Here is a 13,668-nt window from a genome sequence, read left to right as displayed (position 1 = left end):
GACGGGACCAACTTGGAACTTGAAACAAGGCCTCAATGTCAGTACAGGACTACGGAGTAATAGTACTGAGCCCCTTTTACCTTTTTCTTTCCTTTTTTTTATTACAAACAGGAATAAAAGGGCCAATGGGCCCAATGGACCGAGCGAGGGGCGAAAGCAGTGGTAGACGGCAATGGGCCTTCTATAAATGATCAGTTCCAACCGTCATCCACCCACAAGGCAGGCAGCCACAGCACCTGACCACCACAACCCATCGAGCTTCCCATCCGGACCGGACCCCATCAGGAGCAGAGGCAGAGTCGAGAGTCTCTCAGCGAAGCCACCGTCCGACGCCATGTGCTACCAGGTGAGGTGCGGCACCTGCGGCAAGACCACGTGGGCCGGGTGCGGCCGCCACGTCGCGTCGGTGCACGCGCAGATCTCGGAGGGCCAGCACTGCGCCTGCCGCGACTGGCCCGGCGTCGACCCCGCCACCGCCCCGGCCGGCGTCAAGAAGGCCGCCAGCGCCGCTGACGACGCTGGGAAGGACTCCGGCACCGCCGCCTCCACTCCCGCGCAGGGCGGCGCTGCGCAGTGAGGTTCGCGCCGCCCACCGCGTGGTGTTCTGTTCCCTGAGGATCGGAACCCGCCGTGTCGAACGAACGTGTGGTCATCCATCGTTGCCCCGTTTGAGCATATCAATCCCCGTTGGGTCGTGTTTTTCGGGTCTGAGTGGATTTTTGGCTTTTGATCTTTTTTTTTCCGGATTTGAGTCGGGTTTTGGATCAAAATCATGGTTCATACCCGCTATAGATTGTCGTGGATCAAAAATTAATAGTCGGGTCAAAAAATTTCGTATAGATCGATCGGGTTGGGTCCAATTTTGAGTTGTCGACACGTTTTGGTTGGACGATGGATCGATGGTAGAGGTTGCCGGACTTGAAAGACTTTGATCGGATCAGTAATCGCAGGACGGGCCATTTGTCTTCGAAGGTCAACGCACTTACACGAGTGTCGATAAGGTTTACGGCGGTAAGGGTACGGTGTTTGATTTTTAGGGTTTAATTTTTAGTTTCTCTATCTCATTCTATTTTAATCTTAAAATTACTAAATACAAAAATTTTAATTTTATTATTTAGTAAGTTAGAAACTAAAATATAATAGAATGAAAGATAAGCCAATTTGGCTCACTGCTTGGGTGAGGTAAGCGATGAGCTGTGCCTCACATCTCATGTGACGGCAATACAGCATAGGCCAGCCGGATCGTTATCTTCCCTAGGCGACTAGGCCCCCTCTCCAAGCATCGGTTTTGCAGGTCAAAAGGTAACCAGCTCCGCCGGCCTCGGAGACATCGTCCACATCGACCCAGATTTCTTCAGATACCTTCGCTTCGACTTCGAGTCGAGGGGGAAGCTTCAGCTAGAGGGGCGAAGCCAGCGGGAGCCATCAGCCATGTGCTACCAGGTGAAGTGCGGGTCGTGCGGCAAGTCCACGTGGGCGGGCTGCGGCCGCCACGTCGCCTCCGTGCACCGCCAGATTCCCCAGGGCCAGCACTGCGCCTGCCGCGATTGGCCGGGCGTTGCCCCGGCCGGCGACAAGGCGGCCGCCGCGGAGGGGCCTTCGTCCACGTCTGTCTGCACCATCCTGTGATTTGAGCCCGCGCATGTTACCTCTGGTGTAGGGGATGTGCGATTGTGTACGGTTATATTTGTCTCTCTTTTTTTTGCTCTTTTTTCCTAATCTCTAAATACAATACTTCTCTTGCGAGCTCGAAAAAAATACTTATCATTTTGTTGTGTGATGGTGGGAAAGAATAATGGTGCATCGCCGCTGTTTCCAGCAAGTCTTTTAAAAGGCGAAGGGGTACATATCACCAGAGGGGCCAGCCTGAATATTTCAAGAATCGATCAATTGAAAAGGAATGACCTGAAAAGCCATTCATCAAGTATCAATTGACACATCAAAATTTTCTACCCTTGCAAACGGGTGGTATACTCTCTTCCATTTCTGTCTGTGTACCTTCCTCTCCCTGTACGCGCTATCAATGATCTGTGTGTGTGGTCTGTCGACCTTGAATTTACATGGGCGGTTAAAGGAAATGTGCTATACTGGTAACTGTCTCCTCTGCGGTCTCAAAACGGACCCAAGTGATCTCACCGCGTTGCGTAACCGACTAACCGGGAGCCCATCCAGCGTCGGGTGGGAGAGGCCACTCTTGTGTTCGTCTTCGGCGCTTTCCTTGCGGCTTGATTCACCTGAACTGCCGCTCCCGTCTTCGTCTCTGCCGACACTAACGCGAACTCTTTCCAAAGGTACCTCGTCGGTATCAGGGAACTGAAAGTAGGCAGAATGAAGTCGTTCATGAAGGTCCTCCGTTGTGTCTGATTGCTGATCTTCCTTGTCCATGTCAATCAAATTCTGTGCGTGACCAACAGCCAATATTCGAGTCAGAGTGATTCATATCTAGACAAGTAATTTCAACCAACTCACAGTCGAGAGCATAAATAAAAATGTAAGGTAGCAACAAGATATAAGGGTATGATGCTTGGTTCCTTTGCCAACTTATAACTAGCCATTATTACCAAGAGGACTTGATTTTGGCAGTGGTTCCCTCCTGTAAGTGCCACCAAACTGGCTCTCCAACGCTAGTACGGATTTCTTACCCTTGCAAGACTAGGAAGTGCAGCCAAGAGAACCAAACACTCCTAAAATTTATTCTTCTGAATCCTTCAACTGTTTACATTTGCAAACTAGAAGCTATTAAAGATTTAAAGAGATCGCACCAACCTGTGCAGGGAAAGTCTTGAACAATGGGAGATGACGCTTTCTGCAATACTGATTGAATAGAAGAGTAAAGATGATAAGCGGGACAGTGAAGCCAGCAGCTACAGGGGATTCTTTAAGGCCAAACACACCAAGACAGATGATCTGAGTGAGGATTAGAGAGAATATTGTAGTATTGTGCGCAATTGGCCAATATTGACCGCCTGTGTCGTATTTTGTGCAGTAAACATTGAGGAACTGAAAAGGAAGAAATCACAAACTCATTAGCTCAAAGCACCACACAAGACAGTTCTTAGCAAACTTTATTCTGTTAAAACATAAATTTACTAAACCGTAATGGCTAATGACACAACCAAAGGTTTTAATTAGGCTATCTCCGACAGCTATCCTATCTCATCCCCTATTTCAAACTTCACACTGTAAACAGTGTAATCTTCAGTGTAAATCCACTATTTTACACGATCTACTACGGACAACCTTAGTTTCTTCACTCCATATTAAAATAAATAACGAAAAAAAATTATCTAATAGGAAACTATTTTCTTATGTTTAGCTACAAGTTACACTCAGAATATCATAAGAAGCATAATAGAGATCATGCAACTCGTGAAGAATCTGTCATTGCCAAATTTCTAGGCTTCACTCAATATTCTTTATTATAGTAATACCGACACTTAAATTGGGCATATATCGACTTTAAAACAGAGATTTAACCCTACACTCTCACCTGGTTGCGGTAGACGACGTAGCCAAGAAAAAAGTACAGCAGTAAAAAGGGCAAGATTAGAGGTGCTAGTACAGAGCATGTGAAACCCAGCAGTCCAAACAGCAGAACTTTTGGCATTTCAGTGTGATAGGGAAATGAGTAAAGAAAATCACTATCCTCCTTAATTCTCAGAAGATATCTTCTTAAAAAGTTCCATGTAAGACCAAAGAGTTGCATAAGTTCTGATGATAGACTAGCCCATCCTGAAGTAAGAACATAGGTAGTAAAGAATGTAGCCTGAAATGGAAATAAAGTTTTCAGAAAGCATCGTTGAGGTACTTAAGATTAGTCAATATAATGCAAACATCGTACATCTATTACACAGTTAATAATACACATATAATAAACAAACATGTCATTTACCTGCACAGGTACTGCTTTAGCAAGCTGCATAGGAATGTCCTTTGGGCTTGATAAAGCATTCAGTTGGCTAATTGCTGAACCCGATAAGACATTGACAAAGAAGACATTCCAAATGGTGAAGTATAATACTTTACAGCAGGCACTTTTCTTTCTTTCACTGTGAGAGATAGGCCCCTCCAAAGTAGAAAAAAACATCATGGTCGGGGGAACAGTATATAAAAATATTTGCAAGATGACACTGGGGAGATATCCAGTTATCAGCTGGGTCATGTATTTCCTGCAAGCGAAATAATAATCAGTATATGTTGCTGAAATGGTGAATAAAACACAAGTACAATGCCAGCATGGAATCCTAGAAGTGCCTATCATCATCCTAGCTGATATATCGAGCCATTTTAACTGTATGCTAATATAAGTGAAAAAACCACATTTATAACAAGATTAAAAGAGGTGATATCTTTTTCTTTTAGAAAATAAGATGCAAGTTGTAAGTGTTTTAACTTACTTTTTCAATATTCCTCTCAGAAAAGGGAGCCTTTGCTGCAGTTGCTCCAGCTGAGTTAAACCTTGTATAAATGTCACTGGTATAAGGAATACAACCATGAAAACGATAGAACACATAAGTGTGACTATGTGCCGAATCCAGAGTTGCTTGTAGGGTAACCAAAGATTAGACCAATATATGTCATCAGGCTCAGGAGCCAAAGTAGTGACCCATCTCATAGGGTTCGATGTCTGCAGAATTTTGGCTACAACTAGCGCTGCATACCGAGTTTTGAAAAACACAAAAGCAGCACCACATTCCTGTGTTCAGATCCACATAATAAACTAATTACTAATTAGGAATAATTTATCAAGAATAGTAAAAAATCATGACTTTGCTGGTTTGACCTCATCAGGTAAGCTCGAGCTTGATTCATTCACATCAGACTTTTCACTCTCTTGCTCGTAATCACTAGGCAACAACTGGAATGAATTAGAAGAAGCTCCACAAAAACAGCATTGAAATCTAATGGGTCTGCATCTCCGATCAACTGTCGCACCCTTGAAATGTCTGAACTTCCTGTAAACCTTCTTTGCACCACTCTGTAAATAATAACAAATCAGTACTACAAACAGGAATAACATAAGGAAGATGCAGTGACACTGTTTATCTGAAGATTTCAGCTAATTCCATCTTCAGATAAGCGACTGAAGTATCTAGCATCACTACACCATAAACTTCGGTTGTCGCGAATTTCATTTATGCTACAGCCTCTGCCTCATGAATATTAAATTTCAGTTTCACGCATTATAACTACCCATAAAAAAGACAATATCAGCTACAATTGTAGACCATAGGAGCAATTTTTGAATTAGGGTCCATTTGTTTCCATTCATTTTGAGAAATTGGAATCTAAGTAATAGAATAGTCTATTTTTAGAATGTGATATTCTACAACTTTCCAAAGTTTATATATAATCATATCTCAAATTTATGGGGTGAGAGATGAAATTGATTCTATAGATTTATATGGTATTTTTCTAATGTAAAACTTATAGCACACTCTTCTACTTGCTTCTCTATAACATAAGTGTAGTGTATAACTATCTCTCTCATATGATTTAGGATAATAAAAAAATAAATTGCATATACAAATATATTACCCTAATTATTTTATGTCTAAATTATGATTATTAGAATGGAATTCAATTCCAACGAAACAAACAGGCCTTAGAGATTAACACCATTTAAGGAATGGGAAAAATTGCTCAGTAACACTATAAGGGTCATGCACGATAAATGAGAAGATGCTAAAGAGTGTTACATGAATATGCTATAAAGGCTAATAGAACATGCATAGATGTTCCTTGCCGAAATTACTTGTGGAATTCTTGTTTGCCAGTGGTGAAGCAAATGCTGATTGTAATCCTGCTTTATGTAGTTTGGAAAAGCTCCCTGTTTTGCTCTAGATGAAAAGTATTAAGTTGCATGCACCAACTAATTCAATCCAAAAGCTTAAGCTGATATGAGGAGGTGGACAATTCACTTATATTATATTCCAATAATCCCTCACATCGAGCCTCTTTTGGGTCTTAGACGTGAAATAGAAGCGAGCAACAATTATTTTATTTAATTGCGCTAGCCAAGATTCGACTCATGATCTCTGTATTTGATACCATATTAAGTTGCATGTACCAACCATATCAATCTAAAAGCTTAAGCTGATAGAAGGAGGTAGTCAATTCACCTATATTATGGGGGTGTTTGAATGCACTAGAGCTAATAGTTAGTGACTAAAATTAGCTAGAGACATTCAAACACCCTAGCTAATAGTTCAACTGTTAGTTATTTTTAAAAAATTGGTTAATAGTTAGCTAGCTAATTCCACTAGCAATTTTTTAGCCAACTACTATTAGCTCTAGTGCATTCAAACATCACCTATATTCCAAAAAAAGGAATATGCAATTGATGTCTCACTGATAGGTAAACATAGGTTTCATATGTCAATATCATTATATGCGCTGGTCTGATTTCAGATAAAGGAAAAGGGGATATTTGTTGTTTTAAGGAGAATGGGCTTGAAACCTAAAACAAAACTACCATCCTAACATCTATATCTCCATGAATCTAAGAAGTTTTGCTTGCATTATGTTATTTTGTCTACGTACTGGAAGTGGTAACATTGAGAGATTATGCAGCACGAAAGATCAATTTTTGGCTCTTTTTAGCCCCATGTTTTTTATTCCTAGGAGGCCTTCCTCCACTAGCAGATTTACTTGGAAAACTCTAGGCAGACCCATGTTACAAATTTGCAATCAATGGTCATGTACTGAGTACTGACTGGTTAAGTTATATCAAGTTGGCAGATGCTACCCATAAGTAACAACAATACTTCAGGACTCTCAGTAGGAGCAGCTAGCAGTGTTACATTTCCTAAAAAACAATCTTGTTTTTTAACATGAATTTTATAATATAACTAATAAGGTATTTCTTACCACTATCTTCTGAACTTTCCCAACTTTGTAAACGACTTGATGAGATAGGTAACTTGATGCATGGTACTTGGTAAAGAAACTTTCAACTGTCCTGCTGAATGACTCTGTACTTGATTTTGGAATTCCTCGGACAAGGATAGTAAAATGGCTAGGATTGCTTGTTGCTCTAGAAATGTGATATAACCTCAGCCTGGCAATGTGCTTGTACTCCTAAAGAAACAACACCACATAATATAAGTTTCTTATCATAAGGTAACATAACACTCTTAACAAATTTTAATGGCTAAACACTACTTGAACTTACCAAGTATAGAAGAATGCAAGCTACAGCAGAGATGATGTACAGTACGACGCAATGGACCCAGAGCCTGTGGTTATAACTAGCATGTCAAAAAATCTAAGGGGATCTATATATTTTTTTAAAAACATATACATATAGTGAACAATACAAAATGTAAAGGCAGCAGATGTAGATAGCTGAGACATATCTAATAACGAGTGCTAAAAAAATCTGTAATAGACAAGAAATAAAATATGTAAGGTTCTACTGAAGTTAACCACCTTATAACCAGGTTAGATAAGTTTTACTACTTACCATCTTGATCTTTCTTCCACATTTCCTATTGTAAATGTCTCTAATGATGCTGAAGGAATCCGGACATGATGCATATCTTGTCCAAAATAATTCAGCGGAAGGACACCAAATACACAAAGAATGGCAGCTAAGGAGAAGATGCGTATGCTGTTCACAAAAAAATGCATTAGCTTGTATATTGTGAATAGAAAGAATTGAAAAACTGCAGGAACACAATCAGGTAGGACGTCAAAGTAGCATTATCTGAGGTTTTGTTATGTCCTTCACCTCCAAGGCTAAACATTGCTTTCCCTTTCAGTTTGAACATAAATGTTTAAAAAACTCGACCTGCGGGGGTAAGATAGCTCCGAGCATTACATTTAAGAAGAAGACCTCATGCATGTCGAGAAAACCTTCAAACCCCTACCTCACCCATACACAGTAGAACTGTAACCAATGTGAGAACGACCGCGACCGAGATCGGAACTTAGACCTGTGCTTTGACGTGGGACAGACAGGGAAATTTTTTAACCATAGTCTAAAATTTGCTCTCACGGGGAGCCAAACTCAGGACCTGAAGGGTGATACTCAGATCAACTAACCAACTCAGCTAGAGGCCCTTTCACAACATAAATGTTTAAAAAATGCAATTATAAGATAAATAACCCACACATTCACCATGAATAATGGAAAGAGTTCCTGTGCCACAGAAGTGACTAAAGTAGAGTAAACTGCATCAAATACACTTGAATAATAGCCAAGTTTATCTAATCTAGCATGTCATAGGAATTGCTTAATTCTTTCAAGTACCAGACCATCTAATACGATTGTTTTTAAAAAGAAACAGGAGGGAAAGGTCTTCTATGATTTTATTGAAGAACCAAGAGGTTAAAGTGAGTACAGAAGAGGGAGGCGAAGGAGGATGGAAAAGGGTCACAAGCCATTAAGAGATAGCCATTGCGGAACGACAGTGTCAAACTTACTCCCAACCCTATAGAGTACTAGCAAAAGCTCCTGCTTGAAAATCTTTCTGCAACCTTCAGCCATTGGGGGCTCATCTTCAAAGAGCCAAGACTTTCTGCATATCCAAATACTCTGTTAGAGTGAACGCACTAACCAATTCAACCCAAAAGTTTATGTTGATGGGTTGAAGTGGTTAGTGCGTCCACTCTAGCATGGTACTAGGTGCCTCGTCGTCAGATATCGTTGTGCTCTAGATTCTTGACTCCAGAGACCCTGGTTGGTACTAGTCGTCGGCTCTGTGAGACTCCTCTCGCCTTTAGGTGCTTGACTGGCTGCTGCTTCTTCCTTCAGCTTCCACTCGCTGCCAATCCTCCTCTACCACTGATGCCACAACTTTTGCCGCCACCACTTCAGTCAGTTTCGCTCAGTGGCACCATCGTCTCGGTCACTTGTGTGGGTCTCGTCTAACAACACTTGTTCGTAGTGGTGTCCTTGGGAAGGTTGTTGGTGATACCTCCATACCTTGTATAGACTGTAAGTTTGGAAAGCAGCTACAGTTTCCCTATTCTAGTAGTCATACAATGTCTTCTAGACCTTTTGATCTTGTTCACTGGGATGTATGGAGCCCTGCTCCCTTCGTTTCGAAAGGGGAGCATCGTTATTATGTGATATTTATTGATGATTTTTCTCGTTTCACATGGGTGTATTTCTTGGACTCGCGACCTCAAGTGTTCACTAGCTATTAGAATTTTGCTACTATGGTTCACACCCAATTTGATTCTACCATTCGCGTTTTTCAGGCCAATTCTGCAGGTGAGTACTTGTCTCGTGCTCTTAATATGTTTCTCGCTAAGCAAGGCACCTTTCCTCATTATTCTTATACTGGTGACCTTTGATGAGTCATGTCCTTTCTTTACTACTGATTTGTCCTCTTCTTTCTCTTCCTCTAAGTCTGTTGATTTCCTTCGCTTGGTTCCACCTCTTCCTACCACCTTATCTTCGCTACCCTCCCTTATTCATATTTCATCATCGCCACCTTCACCTCCCTCACCTCCACCACTATCGCCTTCTCCACCTCCACCATTGCCTCCCCTACCTCCACCATCCCCTCCGTCGCGTCCTCCAATTCTTTTCCACTACACTCGACGTCCACGTCCTCCACCATCCCCTCCGGCATCATCTAGATCGTCTCCTGTGCTTGGTGCACCTCCTCCGCGATATGACCTTCGCGATCGAAATACACTTTATCGTGCGACTCGTCTTGATTTTGTCGCTTCTGCTTCTATTTTCTCTGAGCCTACTTCCTACCATGATGTGCTTTCCCATCCTGAGTGTTAATTAGCTATGGCTGAGGAGATTGCTGCTCTTCAGCGCGTCGACACTTGGGATTTTGTCCCACTTCCTTCCGCTGCTACTCCTATCACGTGCAAGTGGGTCTATAAGATTAAGACCCGCTCTGATGGGCACACAAGATTGGACCGAGTGAGAAACGATGACATACACGATCGGCTAAGAGTAGTACCAATTGAAGAGAAGCTTATTCAACACCGGTTGAGATGGTTTGGTCATGTCCACCGGAGACTCCCAGAGGCACCGGTGCAGAGGCATCATAAGACGGGACAATATTGTGAAGAGAGGTAGAGGATGACCAAACTTGACATGGGAGGAGGCTAGCAAAAGGGACTTGAAGGAATGGAATATCTCAAAAGAGTTGTGTTTGGATGGAAGTACTTGGAAAGAAGTTATTCACGTGCCCGAACCATGATTAGGCCTCCCTTTTAGTTCTCTCAAAAGTTTTTCCCCCTCCCCTTTCTCTTTCTCTTTTTGGTGACTTTTTATTGGGTCTCAACTCTAGCCTACCCCAACTTGCTTGGGACTAAAAGACTATGTTGATGTTGATGTTGAAGCAGCAAGAAACCAAGAAGCAGTGCAGTTTGATAGCCACATTAGTGGGCTTGTTATTATCAAAGTGACATAGCAAGGAAACCTTGTAGACCAAAATACAAACTGATAAATTCAAGTAACACAAAAAAACAGTTTATAATGTTGGCAGTAACTTTTAACAGTAACCAAAAACTAAAGAAGCACATGTGAAAGTAAAAATGCAAATACCTGAATACTAGAATTCTATTGAAAACAACAGCATCCAACCCAGCAGTAGCCAAGATTTCTTCCTCTGTGCACCGCAGACTTTTCACAATCCAGCTAGGGGAAGGGACAAATCTCTCCAAGATAAAAGCATCACGGAGCCGGTTGTGCTCCTCAGCAATCCTTCTTCCAAAATAGACCTTAACATTCTGTGGCTGCTTCCTTAGAATGGAGTACAGTGACAGAAAAAGTACACAGAGACCGATGTTGATTCCAGCAGAGGTCAGGAGACCGCCGACTTTCATCTCTTTCTAAAACACGTATATGAGATCCAACAATCCTGTCATCGAAATATGAAAAGCTTCATGATTATGTCAGTACCTGCAGGAACAGAGTAATAGTTGACATTTCACTTATATAGGAGTCATACAGGAATGAACTGTTAATTTCACATATATATACAACTACTTTTACTTTTATAAGTTCAGTGTTTTTTAGTTCTGAAATAATGCAATCATTGATATTGATTTATTAAAAACACAGTAGAAAAAGAGTTGTAACATTGACCAAAGGCAAGATGGTTCGTCCTCTGTATAGAACTAGAGCAAATGTGTTTAAATAAATTCTGCAGTGAGATTTGCAAAAAGTTGACTGCATCGTAGAAAAGTACAGAATGGAATATCTGACAGTGTTCCCAGAAGACATAAAGAATCTGAAGATCAAAGGCAAGATTATTCATCCTCTGTATAGAACTGGAGCAAAAATGTTAAACTAAATAAATTCTGCATTGAGATTTGCAAGAAGTTGACTGCATCATAGAGAAGTACAGAATGGAATATCTGAGAGCGTTCCCAGAAGACAAAGAATTGAAAAGTACGGCTTTGTCAGTTTGTGCCAAAAAGGACAGAAAGAAATTTTCTCTTGTCTACTGTTAAAAAGAAGGGTTAGTTGGAAACATGCCACTGAAATTTTTGAAAAAATGGAAACTATTTCATTTTCATGTCACTCCATGGCATCAAAATGAACTAGATGTCACTCCATGTCATCAAAATTAATCCTAAAAAGAAAGGTGCAGCGCCTAAAAGGCGCACTTCAGATTTCACAAGACTATCTCAGATTTCACATATCATGTTTGGGTCTCCCGTCCCATCTGTTGGCGTTGTTGCATGCTACAATTAGAAGTTAGAACAGTCGATCGTCTATCCAGAATACTTAACCCCTAAGGCACGTGATATTCAAAATCAACACATCGAGATTACAGTCACCGTCCCGTGCAATTTACGCCGACAGATATGCATTACTAGCAAAATCTCGAACCGAGAACGCATAAAGCCAATGGTGTTCACACTTTCGCTCTGCGCGAAGTCTCGAATTCCCCAAACCAATCGTAATCTCAAGTTCTCGACGGCACCAAGAGAGAAGCAGACTTACCCCTTACAATAGTTCCCCCAAGCCGAAAGCTCAATCCAACAATGCCGACCGAACTCGACTCCAGCAAAACCCTACACATCCATCGATGACCCCAAAAAAGTCAGGGAAAAAACTCCCGCAAAAAAAAAAAACTCTGCGGCTAGAATCATATACAGAACAGAGCAACCATGGTGATCACCTCGAGCAGAGTGGAGTCAAGTCGAGTCGAGCGGCGGCAACGCGCTGCCGATGGCAATGAACTGTCGAGGAAGGCGATCGAAGTGGAGAGGGGCACGGAGGGCGGGCGGGGCGCTGGGGAGGATGGTTATAGCAGTAGGAGTAGTTGGCGATCGGTGGGTGGGATCGGATTTGGAAGTTTCGATTGGAAGGAAAGGATGGCATGGAGGATGGGCCTGCGGCTGCGGGTCACAGAAAGGAAAGTGACGGTTGGAACGGCGTAACGGAGCAGAGCGGAGCGAGCCTGTGAGTCAAAATGCTCCCACGGGGAAAAGGTGGAGGGAGGGAGGCGGGACCCAACCGCCCAATGCCACGGGGATGGTCGGATGGATGCCAATTGCCAAGAGATCCTGTGCTGTGGGCTTAGACGTACTTTGTAGGAGTTGCAAGCCATGATTAAAATTTTTCTTAATGTCCTCCTAGTCATGTAGCATTGTCAATCGCGCTTTTTTTCTAACTAAATTTTCTTAATGCCATCCAAGTCATGTAGCATTGTATATCGAACGCCCGACTTAAATTGAAGAATCTCTCTGTAACAGTTCATAAGACGTAACCATTTTTTATTTGTCCCATAATATAAGACATGTTCTAGCGTATATCGATACAGTAATATAGAGATAATTAAATATATTTCTTGGTCTTCGAATAGAGATAGTTGCGCCTTATATAATGAGACGTCTTATATATTGAGACAGAGAAAGTACATATCAATTTAGTAGTTTTATCCTGAATCAAATTTACCATATTCATTTATAAAATAACATAAAAAATTCACCATCAAATTATACTTATGAGATTCAATAAGATTAATTTGATGACAAAATATTATAGTATATACTTTTAAAATTAATTTCAAATTATAAGGCCGGACTAGGAAAACAAAGTTACGGCATATATATAATTTTGATGGATGGATGGAATATCTTTTTCTATAATAAAATAAGGAATTATATAAGTGTCAAAAGGTAAAGCGATAAGTTTGGAAAAGATTTTGTTGACTCACGCAGTTGTTTCTTTTTTATATGACTATTTATGTATTTCCTCTATTTTAAACTATAAGATGTTTTGGTTTTTTAATATATATTTTTAAAAACTATACAATTTAAATTTTGTTCTAGAAATGTCAAAAGATTTAAAGTTTGTCTGCAGATGACAGAGTAGACTAGCTGGCTTATGGACAAGCAAATGGATCAAGACCAGTACTAAGGAACCTTATTTTTCCAAAAAAAATCATTTACTAAGGAAAATTAGTTTATTTTTTCTTGTAAAGATGAGAATCCTTAGGGAAATGGACTTGTCAAACTAGTCTTAAACAAAGGAAACCGACATAGGCTTGCAGATGTTCTCGTCCCTTTTTCCACTTTTCTCCACAGCCAAATCGATGCTTCTGTCCACACACTCAGTGTATATGTCCATATTGTTACTCCTCTGTGTGCATGCATGGTTGCACGCGGTATAGTACAGAAGGTGTATGCGCCATTATTTTATTTGGCATGGCTCAGCACGTGTTGTGTTGGAGTTTGATA

At 41.2% G+C, this 13,668-nt stretch overlaps 1 protein-coding gene and 1 pseudogene across 6 annotated transcripts; one reads left to right on the top strand and one right to left on the bottom strand.

The window, feature by feature from the left end:
* The first annotated feature begins 216 nt into the window (after nt 1-216).
* LOC100278494 (uncharacterized) lies at nt 217-1,767 on the top strand (annotated as a pseudogene). Its single transcript, NR_156757.1, has one exon. The product of NR_156757.1 is annotated as an uncharacterized protein (transcript).
* A 100-nt stretch (nt 1,768-1,867) lies between these two features.
* LOC100382010 (CSC1-like protein RXW8) lies at nt 1,868-12,354 on the bottom strand. 5 transcript variants are annotated; one of them, XM_035959128.1, is made up of 13 exons: nt 12,105-12,293; nt 11,927-11,997; nt 10,520-10,876; nt 7,733-7,792; nt 7,466-7,612; nt 7,175-7,238; nt 6,871-7,080; nt 4,784-4,978; nt 4,398-4,696; nt 3,893-4,169; nt 3,491-3,766; nt 2,767-3,000; nt 1,891-2,397 (listed from the first exon to the last, which is right to left on the bottom strand). In XM_035959128.1, exons 5-13 carry the CDS (start codon nt 7,537-7,539, stop codon nt 2,083-2,085), a joined length of 1,944 nt encoding a protein of 647 aa, XP_035815021.1. In that variant the 5' UTR covers nt 7,540-7,612; nt 7,733-7,792; nt 10,520-10,876; nt 11,927-11,997; nt 12,105-12,293; the 3' UTR covers nt 1,891-2,082. The 5 variants fall into 5 exon arrangements, with proteins under 5 accessions (XP_008643723.1, NP_001168247.1, XP_035815021.1 ...); XM_008645501.4 differs by lacking the exon at nt 7,733-7,792 and having other exon boundaries at nt 1,868-2,397; nt 12,105-12,314; NM_001174776.1 differs by lacking the exon at nt 7,733-7,792 and having other exon boundaries at nt 1,873-2,397; nt 2,767-2,814; nt 12,105-12,251.
* Between the last annotated feature and the right edge of the window lie 1,314 nt (nt 12,355-13,668).

The sequence above is a fragment of the Zea mays genome, chromosome 1 (genome assembly GCF_902167145.1).
Source record: "Zea mays cultivar B73 chromosome 1, Zm-B73-REFERENCE-NAM-5.0, whole genome shotgun sequence".
NCBI lineage: Eukaryota > Viridiplantae > Streptophyta > Magnoliopsida > Poales > Poaceae > Zea > Zea mays.
Note: the sequence above shows the minus strand (reverse complement) of the source record. Positions and strands in the feature narration are given on the sequence as shown.